Source organism: Oncorhynchus clarkii, chromosome 14, assembly GCF_045791955.1.
Source record: "Oncorhynchus clarkii lewisi isolate Uvic-CL-2024 chromosome 14, UVic_Ocla_1.0, whole genome shotgun sequence".
Lineage (NCBI taxonomy): Eukaryota > Metazoa > Chordata > Actinopteri > Salmoniformes > Salmonidae > Oncorhynchus > Oncorhynchus clarkii.
In genome coordinates, this window is record NC_092160.1 from 12,742,959 (window position 1) to 12,757,465 (window position 14,507).

The following is a 14,507-nucleotide window of genomic DNA, read 5'->3' on the forward strand; positions in this document are numbered from 1 at the left end:
AGTACTTTTCCCACCACTGCTAGGCTGGAGACCTTTCACGTCCCACCTCAACACAAGGCTGCGGTAAACTGCTCACAAGTGGAGGGTCGTCACTTGTTACCCCACCCACAAAGTCACAAACCCCGCCTATGTCCACAGTTTATCTTCTTAAACATTTATTTTAAAACTAACTTTAAGCACACTGCTAACCTTATGCCTAACCCTAACTTTAAATTAAGACCAAAAATATACTTTTTGTTCTCATGAATTCGTACAATATAGCCAATTCTGACTTTATCGCTGTGGTAGCTAGTGGAAACTCCAAGCGGTCCCCAGTCGCTATTCATTGACGTCGCGGTATTATGTACTGTATTTTGCTGCTTTCATTTTTTCTTGTAGCTAGCCTGCTAGCTAGTTGTCAACAATGGGCGATAGTGAGCAGGTAGAGTGGACGTTTATGAAATTATACCTTAACGATATTGGAAACGCTCTTTCAGATAAATCTGGAACATGGATGTCGAAAAGAAGTAGGTGGCATGCTAATGTATCAACACATAGCAAAATGTTAACGTCACCAGCTAGCTATTTGCTGCTTTATGTTTCAGCCAAGGCGGTAGTGTTAGCTAGCATCTATAGCTAGCATAGTCATTCACAAGTTCTGCAAGTAGAGTTTTAAACGTGCATCGTCTAGGGGTCAAGCATCGCGACCTAATTAGCAATGTCTGATGCCACTGGGCACACACTGGTTGAATCAACGTTGTTTCCACGTCAAATGACGTTGGACCAACTTGGAATATACGTTTAATTGACGTCTGGATTGTTTCCACTAGTTACCACAGCCGCAACGTCAAATTGAGTGTATCGTAAAAATACATAAACAAAAATGAGCTTTTTGGTCTTAATTTAAGGATAGAATTAGGCATGTGGTTAAAGTTGGGTTTAAAGTCACATATTTTTAAGAATAAAAATCGTAGAAAAAGTCGGGGTATATGACTTTGTGGCTGTAGTAACTAGTGTGACAACCCAGTGGGACAGAACAGCACTGAAGCAGCAAAGGCTGAGAGATAACAATAGAGCCCCACAGTGGATGTGCCATAATACTCATAAAACCTAGCGGTCAAACACGAAAATGTTTCCAATCATTTTTCACATAGGGGATTTTTAGAAACACCTAAAATAAGGGCTGTGTTTCGTGTAGGCTTACACAAGCGTGACGTTTTGATAACCATGTAAATCTCTCTCGACTAGGTGACTTTTATCACTATATTTGGCACTATTTACGCTGATTCGAAAATGCTAATTAGCATCAAAGACTACAAATCCCTGCAAGCACTTACACCTTTGCTAACAGGTATTGTCAATTTAAAACTTGCACAAAACAGTCACCGAATTTTCAATTTAAAGAAAAGTAGCAAATTGAATAATGACTACATTCAGCTAACATTAGATAGTTAATCCGAGATTCTTAACTTTGCCTCGATTCGGTAGTCTCGTCCAGATCATCAAGGCATTTGTTGTTCTTTATGATAGTCACATTAGCAGCAAATTAGCATTTCCTTTTTGGGGGGTAAATACAGGCAACTATATTGATAAAAGTCAACTTGTCCTAGAAAGATTTATGCGGTTATCAAAACGTTATGCCAGTGTAAGCCTACATGGAACACAGGCCTTCTTTTAAATAAAAATATGTTCTGTGGTAAACACAGGTTTAGGAGATCGTATATGTCTGGTTCAATGACATCATGCTCGTCAGCTAATGTCACTTTAAATTAATTGTGACGCATTTATGTAATAAAAAGCTCACAAAGGCTTCATAATTCATGAAGGTAACGTTAACTGACTAATATTATCTCATAGAACAAAGCATATAAGATCTCCTGTGTTAACTTCAGACCTTATTTTTGGCATTTATCCCAAAACCCATTTTTTTCCCCCATTTTAATTTCCCCCATAGGAATGGCTGAAAGAACCAGAGGTAACTCATTTCTGTTTTTTAAGACTACAAGCTGGGGAGCTCTATACGGTGTGGTTCCAGCAGATACCTTCTCACGCCACAGACACTGTGAGACATATGGGATGAGACAGGATGTCGAATGGTGCTAGTTTGTACTAGCTAGAGTGTGTGCTAGGTAGGTAGTTTGTACTAGCTAGAGTGTCTTCTAGGTAGGTAGTTTGTATTAGCTAGCGTGTCTGCTAGGTAGGTAGTTTGTATTAGCTAGCGTGTCTACTAGGTAGGTAGTGTGTACTAGATAGTGTGTACTAGCTAGGTGCACAAGCAACAGTGGTTAACATAACATCCTGGACCAGAGTTAGTGCGCCGACTGGTATGTTCGTAGCACACTGACGCCCTGAAACAAAGCTACCGACTCACACAATACAAGAAACCAACAAATGTCAACAGGTTGCGAGCACACATACCTTTTCAGATGGAAAAATACCATCTGAGACACATGCGCTTTGAGGTTTGTAGACCACACAGACGACGTGGCGCAATTGGGCATAATCTGCAGCAGGAGGCTTCTGAGAAATAATAATTTTGATTCCCAGCACACACATCTGGGGCATATTCATTCGATTCTATTGAGAAACATTTTTACAATGTTGGACAAATTCAGGTAGGTCCATCCCCGTTTCTTTTGCTTCCGTTTAAGAAAAGTTTTGCAGCAGAATGGGCGCAATGAACACGCATCTCAGTGCAAGAGGTGTCACTGCAGTACCTGGTTCGTATCCAGGCTGCATCACATCCGGCCGTGATTGGGAGTCTCATAGGGTGGCGCGCAATTGGCCCTGCATTGTCCGGGTTTGGCTGTGGTAGGCCGTCATTGTATGTCTTGCCTAGGTGGAAAAAAAACTAATTGGGCCTTATATGGGAATTATTTTTAAAAATTGTGCTCTTTCAAAAATGTATAAAACCCCGCTCCTCTTTTTCCCGCAGAACCGGCTGCCTATCATGAAGAAGAACAGGCACCCACTCAAAGGTCAGAGAGGCAGCTGAGAACTCCCCAGAGAAACTCCAGGTGGCAAAGTCCCAGGACGCATTCTAAACACCTGACAGAAGAAGAGAGGGGCTTTTCTCCTGTGTCTGGGTCTGGGGAGGAGAGCGACAAGGAGGCCTCCCCACCAAAAAGGAGGACCACAATAAGCAGCTCAAAAAAGACAAGAACCAAGTCTCACACAAAGGATTACTGTTCTGGGACAGAATCTGGCAAGCAGCCAGAGAAGAGCACACAAAGAAAGAAAGGGCACAGCAACTCAAAAAATAATAAGACCAATACTCACTGTAAGGAGGAGGATAATGACAACTTGTCAGACAAACCAACTGGGGTGGCTTCCCCCAGAAAAAAGAGAAGGCAATGTAGTGACTTCAATGTATTTGAAGCAGAGGCTAAACCATATAATACTGTGTCTGAGCCTGAGGTGGAGGTAGTTGTGGAGGGGGAGACTGAAGTGGCGTCTGCTTCAAAGAGGTGGAAACAGAACAACCCCCCCAAAATAATTAAGCCTCATGCCGAGGACAAAGCTGAGAGTGAACATTATGAGTTGGTAGAACAGGCTGAAGAGACTCCCATTAGAAAAAAACTTAGCAAGTCTAAAAAGATAAGAACGAGGACTCCCTCTGAAGACGTGACGGAAGATGAAAGGGACCACTTTGAGACGGAAGGACTTGCTGCAGCTGAAGACACTACCCTCAGAAAAAGACAGAGGAGGTCGATGAAATCCAGAAAGAAGAGCTCCAAGAGTCCTTCAAAGAAGGCCAGCGATGCAGAGAGTGAAGGTGAATCAGGCAAACATGTTTCCAAGACTCTGCCTAAGGACTTACATGAAGAAGAGAGTGACCAAGATGCTGAGACGCAGTCTAAGAATCTCTGTGAGGAGAGTGACCAAGACTCCCAGACGGAGCCTAAAGGCTTAGGTGCAGAGAAGTGGCACCGCTCTGACCATCCAGAGGAGGAGACAGAACAGGAGGTGTTACCTGCAAAGAGAGAAAGAGGACCCAAGAGCATGAAGACCGTGAAGTTAGATTCTAACTCTGACTCTGAAAATGTCACTGTTAAAAACAAAGGCAAAAAGCAAGGTGCCACGGGTTTGAAGGCACCAAGAGTAAGATTTAGACCACCTATAGAGAAAAAGAAAAGGGTGAAAATACTTCATATTTGCAGTTTCTGTGAAAAGGTCCTGCCTAACAGGGATGCTCTGGGTAGGCACCTTCAGGGTCACACAGGGGAGAAGCCTTACCACTGTGAAGAGTGTGGCAAAGACTACGGCAGCAAAAACACCCTGAAGATTCACAACATGCAGGTTCACCACAAGGGGACAAAGGACTTCATATGCAATGATTGTGGTCAACAGTTTACCCACTTCACGTACCTCAAACGCCACCTGTACTCCCACACGGACAAGGAAAAGAGGCCACACCTGTGCAATGTGTGTGGGAAGCATTTCATCCAGAAGTCTCACTTGGACCGTCACAAGATGATTCACACCGGAGAGAAACCATTCAACTGCGAACACTGCGCCATGGCCTTCAATCGGCCGGACTCCCTGCGGATGCATCTGAAGCTACACGTGTCGGGTAGTCAGGGGCCAAATCTGGCAGAGCAAGAGAAGACTAAGTGCACAGCGTGTAAGAAGAGCTTTGTCAACCCAAATTACCTCAAAGTCCACATGAGAATACACACTGGGGAGAGGCCATACAAGTGTGAGGACTGTGCCAAGAGCTTCACCCAGATCAGTATTCTCAACGCGCACCGGCGCACGCACACTGGAGAGAAGCCACACGAGTGCAAAGCGTGCGGCAGCTGCTTCACCCGTCGCAAATACCTGGATGATCACATAGGCAGAAAGCATGGGTCTTTAGAGCAAATGAATGAACAGGAGGATGAACAATGATACCTGAGTTTTTAGGTGTTGTGACTTAATGTGTGTAACACATAATATAAATATTGAAGATCAGGCAAGGCTGGACTGTTGCCTAGTAGTTTCTCTTGTGATGTTGCAGGATGTTTTTTCCTGTCATGCCATGATAAAAATACTGTTTTGGCATTATAGTGGCGCCCATTCTGAAAATGGATATGTTGCCTTCACGATCATTCCTTTGAATCTATACTAAACTTTGATGGTCCACACAATTTACTGTAATGCTTTATTGGTTTGCAAAAGTATGTGGACGGCTGCTCGTCGAATATCTCATTCCAAAATCCTTGGCATCAGTATGGAGTTGGTCCCCCCTTTGCTGCTGTAAAAGCCTCTACTCTTTTGGGAAGGCTTTCCATTAGATGTTGGAACATTGCTGCAGGGACTTGCTTCCATTTAGCCACAAGAGCGTTAGTGAGGTCGGGCGCTGGTGTCGGGCAATTAGGCCTGGCTCACAGTCGTCTTTCCAATTCATCCCAAAGGTGTTTGATGGAGTTGAGGTCAGGGCTCTGTGCAGGCCAATCAAGTTCTTCCACGCCGATCTCGACAAACCATTTCTCTATAGACCTCACTTTGTGTACGGGGTATTGTCATGCTGAAGCAGGAAAGGGCCTTCCTCAAACTGTAGCCACAAAGTTGGAAGCACAGAATCATTGGAAGCACAGTTATTGACAGACAACATGCTAGGCGCTTCAGCACTCGGCGGTCCCGTTCTGTAAGTTTGTGTGGCCTACCACTTTGCGGCTGAGCCGTTGTTGCTCCTAGACGTTTCCACTTCACAATAACAGCACTTACAGTTGACCGTGGCAGTTCTAGCAGTGTGGAAATCTGACAAACTGACTTGTTGGAAAGGTGGAATCCTATGAAGGTCACTGAGCTCTTCAGTACTGGCCATTCTACTGCCAATATTTGTCTCTGGAGATTACATGGCTGTGTGCTCGATTTGATACACCTGACAGCAATGGGTGTGGCTACAATGGCCGAATCCACTAATTTGAAGGGGTGTCCACATAATAACATGATAGACACTATCATCAATGTACAGTAAGATCTATTAGGTTACAATTGGGGGGAGAGTAGACTGTCAGTGTGGTTTATTTGCGTCATACATTGACAAATTAACAATCAAACCGGAGAATAAATTCAAACAAAGTAACATGACTTAAATCATATTTCCATTTTCATTGACAAGTAACTGGGCTGATACTCTACCAGATTTTTGTGGTGTTTTTAAACCATTAAGCTTTATGCTTACACGCTATCATTTATTTATTCTCCATGTTGAATCAATCGTTTTTTACACTTATCATAATTTTGAATTGATTTCTTGGTGGTTTTTCTTCTTTTGGACTGAAAATACGTCTTCAGGCTTAAACCAACTGAAGTGTTTGAAACTAAGTGTATCTGATATTTTCTCCTTGCCATTACTGATATTTTATTATTATTTAAAAAAATATATTTCACCTTTATTTAACCATATAGGCTAGTTGAGAACAAGTTCTCATATACAACTGCGACCTGGCCAAGATAAAGCAAAGCAGTGCGACACATACAACAACACAGAGTTACACATGGAATAAACAAACGTACAATCAATAACACAATAGGAAAAAATCTATATACAGTGAGTGCAAATGAGGTAAGATTAGGGAGGTAAGGCAATTAAATAGGCCGCATAAGGCATGTGCTTTAACTCAGTTATACTGTATTTACCAGATACTGTTTATCTAGTGGGGTGCTGATCGTGCTGTGCAATACTGTTTGCTGATAGAATATCAGCCGTGATTACCACATCCTGTTCTACGATACATAAACCCTGTAAAGGTTCTCGCTGTTATGATATTTGTTGGTTCGACCCTTAAAATACTTCACATATAGACAGACCATCTGTCATGTTGACAGGTTTTGTTAATAAGAGGATCCTGTGGAAATGAATAAAGTCATTTGGAAACAGGCTGCATTCTCTGTTAATGCCAGTAGGTGGCAGACGTGTACTGTTTCTACTCTGTCAAGAGGTTGATTTAAGAGCAGCTCAAACTCTTTAAAACATTGCTCTCTTCCTGACAATACTTGGCCTACTGGTCAGCTGCTAGATAAGCAAAAACCACTTGGTCTGGCTAACGTCAGCTACAGTGCCTTCAGAAGGTATTCATGCCCCTTATTCAACATTTTATTGTGTTACAGCCAGAATACAAAATGTATTAAATAGATTTTTTTTCTCAACCATCTACACACAATAACCCTTAATGGCATTTTTGCAAATATATTGAAAATGACCCCTGAGTCAATACATGTTAGATTCACCTCAAAGGCAGAGATGACAGCTGTGAGTCTTTCTGGGTAAGTCTCTAAGAGCTTTGTACACCTGGATTGTAAAATGTTTGTACATAATTCCTCGAGCTCTATTGAGTTGGTTGTTTATCATTGCCAGACAGCCATTTTCAAGTGCTGCCATCGATTTTCAAGCCGATTTAAGTCAAAACTGTAACTACACCACTCAGGAACATTCAATGTCATATTGGTAAGCAAATCCAGTGTATATTTGGCCTTAGGTTATAGTGTTTTAGGTTATTGTCCTGCTGAAAGGTGAATTCATCTCCCAGTGTCTGTCTGTTGGAAAGCAAACTGAACCAGGTTTTCCTCTAGGATTTTGACTGTGCTTAGCTCTATTCTGTTTCTTTTTGTCTTTTTTACTGGTAGACCAGCTGTAATTCTGCAGATAGATTGTGGCTGCTATCAATGTAATTGTCCGTATCATGCCCAATCCCCCATATATTTTTTGGTAAATATATATTTTATTTTCCTTTATTATTTTCCCATAACCCTAACATCCCTCCCTAATTGGAGTAAACTAATGGACAACAATACAGCTTATACATAATAAATACATTTTAAGGACAAGATACCTTTTACATTACCGGAAATTATATTTTATTTTTTGTCCCACTCTTCAGCTCCCCTCAACCCCTCCCATCTAGCTCTGAAGCCGTCCAGTTTTGACTTCTACTTCCATATATTTTTTAACTGTGCTGTGATGTTTCACAGAAGTTCTGAACATTTCTATTCCCATAATTTCTACAATTGGTAGATTAAGAGTATTATTATATTATTGATCAAATTACTTTGGCTTTTCAAGTCACCCAGAAGTGCTATTTACAGAGTTTGCGTTAGGTAAATGTTGTGATTTTCCAGCCATTCCTGAACCTGCGACCAAAAACAAGCTACGTATGGGCAGTACCAAAACAAGTGATCTAATGATTCTGTCTCTTCGCAGCAAAATCTGCAGAGCCAGGATGGTTGTACCCCTCATATACATAACATTCTATTGGTTGCAAGGATTTTGTTTTCTCATTTAAATAGAAAATGTCAAAGTTTTGAATCCGGCGTTGTTTTGTATATCAGTTGTGCAATGGAATCGGCACATCGAAATCTCCCAATTACTTTGTAACCTGTATGGCTCAGGTGTCAATTTGTTGGTCCTAAAATGGAACTGGTATACTTTTTTAAATGTATTTATTTTTTAAATCAAATGTTGGTGTTTAATGCAGACACGTTCCTTTTAGCTTCTCCCACTCTCCTCCTCCAGTTTTTACGGTAATGCTGCAATCAGTTTTAGATAGAGCAGACATTTACATCTGGTGGTGGGAAAAGTACCCAATTGTCATACTTGAGTAAAAGTAAAGATACATAAATAGAAAATTCACCCAGTAAAATACTACTTAAGTAAAAGTCTAAAAGTATTTGGTTTTAAATATGTAATTGCTAAAAACATACTTAAGTATGAAAAGTAAAACTATAAATCATTTCACATTCCTTATATAAAGCAAACCAGATGGCATAATATTCTTGTTTTTTTATTTAGTGATAGTCAGGGGCACACTCCAACACTTGGACATAATTTACAAACAAATTATTTGTGTTTAGTGAGTCCGCCAGATCAAAGGCAGTAGGGATGGAAAGTATTCAGTCCCCTTGATTTATGTGAATAAAGTATTTATGTTTAAAAAATATATATATATACATTTGCAAAAATATCAAAACAACTGTTTTTGCTTTGGAATTATGGGGTAATGTGTGTAGATTGAGGATTTTATTTATTTAATACATTTTAGAATAAGGCTGTCATGTAGCACAATGTGGAAAAGGGGAAGGGGTCTGAATACTTTCCGAATGCACTGTATAAGCAGATTTCAATATAATTCCAATGCAAGAACCTTCCCAAAATGTTGTCTCCTCGCCGATTTCAACTGCCCCCTTAGTCACTTTATCCTGGCACTGGGTCTGTATTGCCCAAGAATGGTTGAAAAATCACAACATTAATTGGAAATTAACCCTACAAATAGCACTATTGGGAGATTTGGAAATACAAAGTCAATCAATCAACAATATAATACTCTTCTCAAAAATATTTTCTGATGCTGTCCTGTCAAAAATAGTATGACATTGTTGCAGCTCATAGCATAGCATTGAATGTAAGGAAAGCCAGTGAGCATTTGGCCTCCCTTGATATTTTTTAAATAATAATAGCTAATCAGCATTGAGCTAAGCTGAGTGAGGTCAGCTGTGAATGGTCCTGGGGCACCAAAAAAAAAAAAACAGTCAATAGAAGCCAGTTTGGATTTGGCTGACCAATGACTTCACATCAGAATCTAAATGTCATTGACAGAAAATTGCTGCATCTCATTTTGTTGTTGTCCTCCGGTGGCTGGCTAGTTATTAAGACTGTCCCTTCCTAAATGAGCCATGGATGGAGAGGGATTTGGACTTGTGGTTTTACCTAATTCTCCTTCCCGACCAATGATTATAACAGCGATTCTGATCCTACCATTAACTCATACATTGTTGTGCCCCTGGCCTGAGAGGATAGAAGTTCAATATGTACCTAGATGTTGTATGTTAATGTTAACTAGCTGGCCTGGCTCATCGTTGCCCATGAAAGGAAGTTTGGCTACCTAGCAAGCATTTTAGCCAGGTAGCCAAGGACAACAAACATGGTCATAGACCATTTAGACAACATGAAAGAGGAGAATGCCATTAACGTTTCTCTACATGCATGGTGAGTCGACATCTTTTTTCTACTTGCACGCACGCACACACACATACACACACACACGCACACAGTAATCTGTACAATGGACAGCCACATATTTAGTTTACATTGATTGGACTAAATAGTTTTTGGTATCTTTTAGTTGTCACTATTAGACTAAGCATAGGTGATTAGATGATGTTGAATTTGAAATGGTGCTGGAATAGTGGAGGCAGTCCCTGCTTTCTTTGCGACTTGCGGTAACTCCGTGGTTCTAAATCAATAGTTGTTAAGTAGTCCGAAATTGTCGGAAACATTAACTTGATTGACCATGCTGCAGGTCATGTAACTGCTTGTGACATGCAATATATTATGTGGACTTCACCGGACAGATGATGCTCTCCGGTTTTGTAATGAAACAAATGTGTTGTTGAATATATTCTGCCATCGAGTCTTCTTATTGTATCGGCCTTAGGCCTATATACAGTGCCTTGCGAAAGTATTCGGCCCCCTTGAACTTTGCAACCTTTTGCCACAGTTCAGGCTTCAAACGTAAAGATATAAAACTGTATTTTTTTGTGAAGAATCAACAACAAGTGGGACACAATCATGAAGTGGAACGACATTTATTGGATATTTCAAACTTTTTTAACAAATCAAAAACTGAAACATTGGGCGTGCAAAATTATTCAGACCCCTTAAGTTAATACTTTGTAGCACCACCTTTTGCTGCGATTAAAGCTGTAAGTCGCTTGGGGTATGTCTCTATCAGTTTTGCACATCAAGAGACTGAAATTTTTTCCCATTCCTCCTTGCAAAACAGCTCGAGCTCAGTGAGGTTGGATGGAGAGCATTTGTGAACAGCAGTTTTCAGTTATTTCCACAGATTCTCGATTGGATTCAGGTCTGGACTTTGACTTGGCCATTCTAACACCTGGATATGTTTATTTTTGAACCATTCCATTGTAGATTTTGCTTTATGATTTGGATCATTGTCTTGTTGGAAGACAAATCTCCGTCCCAGTCTCAGGTCTTTTGCAGACTCCATCAGGTTTTCTTCCAGAATGGTCCTGTATTTGGCTCCATCCATCTTCCCATCAATTTTAACCATCTTCCCTGTCCCCGCTGAAGAAAAGCAGGCCCAAACCATGATGCTGCCACCACCATGTTTGACAGTGGGGATGGTGTGTTCAGGGTGACGAGCTGTGTTGCTTTTACGCCAAACATAACGTTTTGCATTGTTGCCAAAAAGTTCAATTTTGGTTTCATCTGACCAGAGCACCTTCTTCCACATGTTTGGTGTGTCTCCCAGGTGGCTTGTGGCAAATTTTAAACAACACTTTTTATGGATATCTTTAAGAAATGGCTTTCTTCTTGCCACTCTTCCATAAAGGCCAGATTTGTGCAATATACGACTGATTGTTGTCCTATGGACAGAGTCTCCCACCTCAGCTGTAGATCTCTGAAGTTCATCCAGAGTGATCATGGGCCTCTTGGCTGCATCTCTGATCAGTCTTCTCCTTGTATGAGCTGAAAGTTTAGAGGGACGGCCAGGTCTTGGTAGATTTGCAGTGGTCTGATACTCCTTCCATTTCAATATTATCGCTTGCACAGTGCTCCGTGGGATGTTTAAAGGGGAAATCTTTTTGTATCCAAATACGGCTTTAAACTTCTTCACAACAGTATCTCGGACCTGCCTGGTGTGTTCCTTGTTCTTCATGATGCTCTCTGCGCTTTTGACGGACCTCTGAGACTATCACAGTGCATGTGCATTTATACGGATACTTGATTACACACAGGTGGATTGTATTTATCATCATTAGTCATTTAGGTCAACATTGGATCATTCAGAGATCCTCACTGAACTTCTGGAGAGAGTTTGCTGCACTGAAAGTAAAGGGGCTGAATAATTTTGCACACACAATTTTTCAGTTTTTGATTTGTTAAAAAAGTTTGAAATATCCAATAAATGTCGTTCCACTTCATGATTGTGTCCCACTTGTTGTTGATTCTTCACAAAAAAATACAGTTTTATATCTTTATGTTTGAAGCCTGAAATGTGGCAAAAGGTCGCAAAGTTCAAGGGGGCCGAATACTTTCGCAAGGCACTGTATCATGGTGTAAAGGAATATGAACTAACATGTTATAGAGCAAACAACGCAATAATCACAACACAGGTTGTAATATGGTTTTGGGTGGGGGCTTGGCTTCCCTGGTGATTTTACCCACACACCGCTACTGTGGTCTGCAGAGATAGGTGGGATGGACTGAGAGAAACTGAGGGTTGGGATAAAAAAAAACTGGTGATCTACTGTAGTTATGGCTGGGACTACTGTGGAAAAGATGACTATGTATGTATAGAATGGGCTCCGGTTTTGCAGTTTATTAAATGTATGATTGAATTTGCCTGTTAACTAATGCCACACACACACAGAGAGCCCCACAGTGGAGGTGTCATAATACCCATAAAACCTAGCGGTCAAACAGGAAAATGTAGAAACACTTAAAGTAAGGGTCGTGTTTTGTGCAGGCTTACTCTGTAGTAAAGTTTTGAAAACTGTCTAAATTTCTCTAGGACAAGGTGACCTTTATCAATATATTTGGCTCTATTTGCTCTCAGATTCGAAAATGCTAATTAGTATCAAAGTAGACATGCAAGACTACAAATCCCTGCAATCTCCTGCACGTCATCTCTAGCTGACACCTTTGCCAACAGATCTTGTTTCAATTTAAACCTTTCACAAGACCATTCACAGAATTGTCAATGTAATTTTTTCCCTAATGAATCCTTTACTAAATTTAGCTAAGATTAGATAGTTAATCCAGAGATTCTTACCTTTGCCTTGATTCAGCAGTCTCGTCCAGATCATCATGGTATTTGTAGTTCTTTATGATAGCCACATTAGCAGCTAATAGCATTTAATTTTGCAGGTGGGAAATACAGGCGCATATATTGATTAAAGTCACCTTGTCCTAGAGAGATTTACACGGTTATCAAAACATCATGCCAGAGTAAGGCTACACGAACACAGTCCTTATTTTAAGTGTTTCTAAAAATCTCCTAAGGGAAAAATGAATGGTAGAAAAACGATTGGAACCATTTCCCTGTTTGACCACTAGGTTTTATGGGTATTAGGACTCATACTGTGGTACTCTATACGCACACACATACACACACACACACACACATTGTACACACACACGGGCTCGGGGGACAACAGGAGGGTTTTGGGTGTTCGAAGAGTCTTCACTTCAGTGTAGAATGTATGTTTACAAATCTCAGGAAGTTGATCAGAAGTTCTGTACATTTTAGCATCTGAGGATTGCTGTTCTGCTACAGATACATTCCAACACAGATCCAAAAATGCTAACTGCTAGCTTGTTAGCCCCGGCCTACTAATTGCTAGCTTGTTAGCACCGACCTGCTAACTATCTGACTTGTCGTGTCCCCAGCCAGCCCAACCACTCAATGGACCCATATGTTCACTTGGCTACGCATGCCTCTCTCTAATATCAATATGCCTCATCCATTACTGTGCTGGTTAGTGATTACTGTCTTATTTCACTGTAGAGCCTCTAGCCCTGCTCAATATGCCTTAACCAACCAACCATGTTGTTCCACCTCATATGCGATGACATCACCAGGTTTAAACATCTCTAGAGAATATATCTCTCTCATCATTACTCAATGCCTAGGTTTACCTCCGATGTACTCACATCCTACCTTACCTTTGTCTGTACACTATGCCTTGAATCTATGCTATTGTTCCCAGAAACCTGCTCCTTTTACTCTCTGTTCCGAACGTGCTAGACGGCCAGTTCGTATAGCCTTTAGCTGTACCCTTATCCTACTTCTCCTCTGTTCCTCTAGTGTTGTAGAGGTTAATCCAGGTCCTGCAGTGCCTAGCTCCACTCCCCATTTGTTAATTCTGTAACTGTAAAAGCCTTGGTTTCATGCATGTTAACATTAGAAGCCTGTGGCCTCCCGGGTGGCGCAGTGGTTAAGGGCGCTGTACTGCAGCGCCAGCTGTGCCATCAGAGACTCTGGGTTCGCGTCCAGGCTCTGTTGTAACCAGCCGCGACCGGGAGGTCCGTGGGGCGACGCACAATTGCCCAATACTTATTTTCCACCATAATTTGCAAATAAATTCATAAAAAATCCTACAATGTGAATTCCTGGATTTTTTTTCTCATTTTGTCTGTCATAGTTGAAGTGTACGTGTATGATGAAAATTACAGGCCTCTCTCATCTTTTTAAGTGGGAGAACTTGCACAGTAGGTGGCTGACTAAATACTTTTTTGCCCCACTGTATGTAAACTTCTGACCCACTGGAATTGTGATACAGTGAATTATAAGTGAAATAATCTGTCTGTAAACAATTGTTGAAAAAATTACTTGTGTCATGCACAAAGTAGATGTCCTAACCGACTTGCCAATACTATAGTTTGTTAACAAGAAATGTGTGGAGTTGTTGAAAAACAAGTTTTAATGACTCCAACCTAAGTGTATGTAGACTTCCGGCTTCAACTGTAGCCAGAGTTAAAGTGACTATACATAGATTATAAACAGAGAGTAGCTGTTGAT

The 14,507-nt window shown here is 41.0% G+C and overlaps 1 protein-coding gene across 1 annotated transcript; it reads left to right on the top strand.

Annotated features, from left to right (window-relative positions):
• The first annotated feature begins 314 nt into the window (after nt 1-314).
• Nucleotides 315-6,846, top strand: LOC139366295 (zinc finger protein 892-like). Its single transcript, XM_071103606.1, has 2 exons — nt 315-506; nt 2,915-6,846. The coding sequence occupies exons 1-2, from the start codon at nt 404-406 to the stop codon at nt 4,867-4,869; spliced, it is 2,058 nt and encodes a 685-aa protein (XP_070959707.1). The 5' UTR covers nt 315-403; the 3' UTR covers nt 4,870-6,846.
• Nucleotides 6,847-14,507: the final 7,661 nt, after the last annotated feature.

Coding starts and splice junctions, on each gene's coding strand:
- LOC139366295 (XM_071103606.1), top strand. CDS start 404: ATGGGCGATAGTGAGCAGGTAGAGTGGACGTTTATGAAATTATACCTT. Junction 507..2,914: donor AACATGGATGTCGAAAAGAA/GTAGGTGGCATG, acceptor TTTTTCCCGCAG/AACCGGCTGCCTATCATGAA.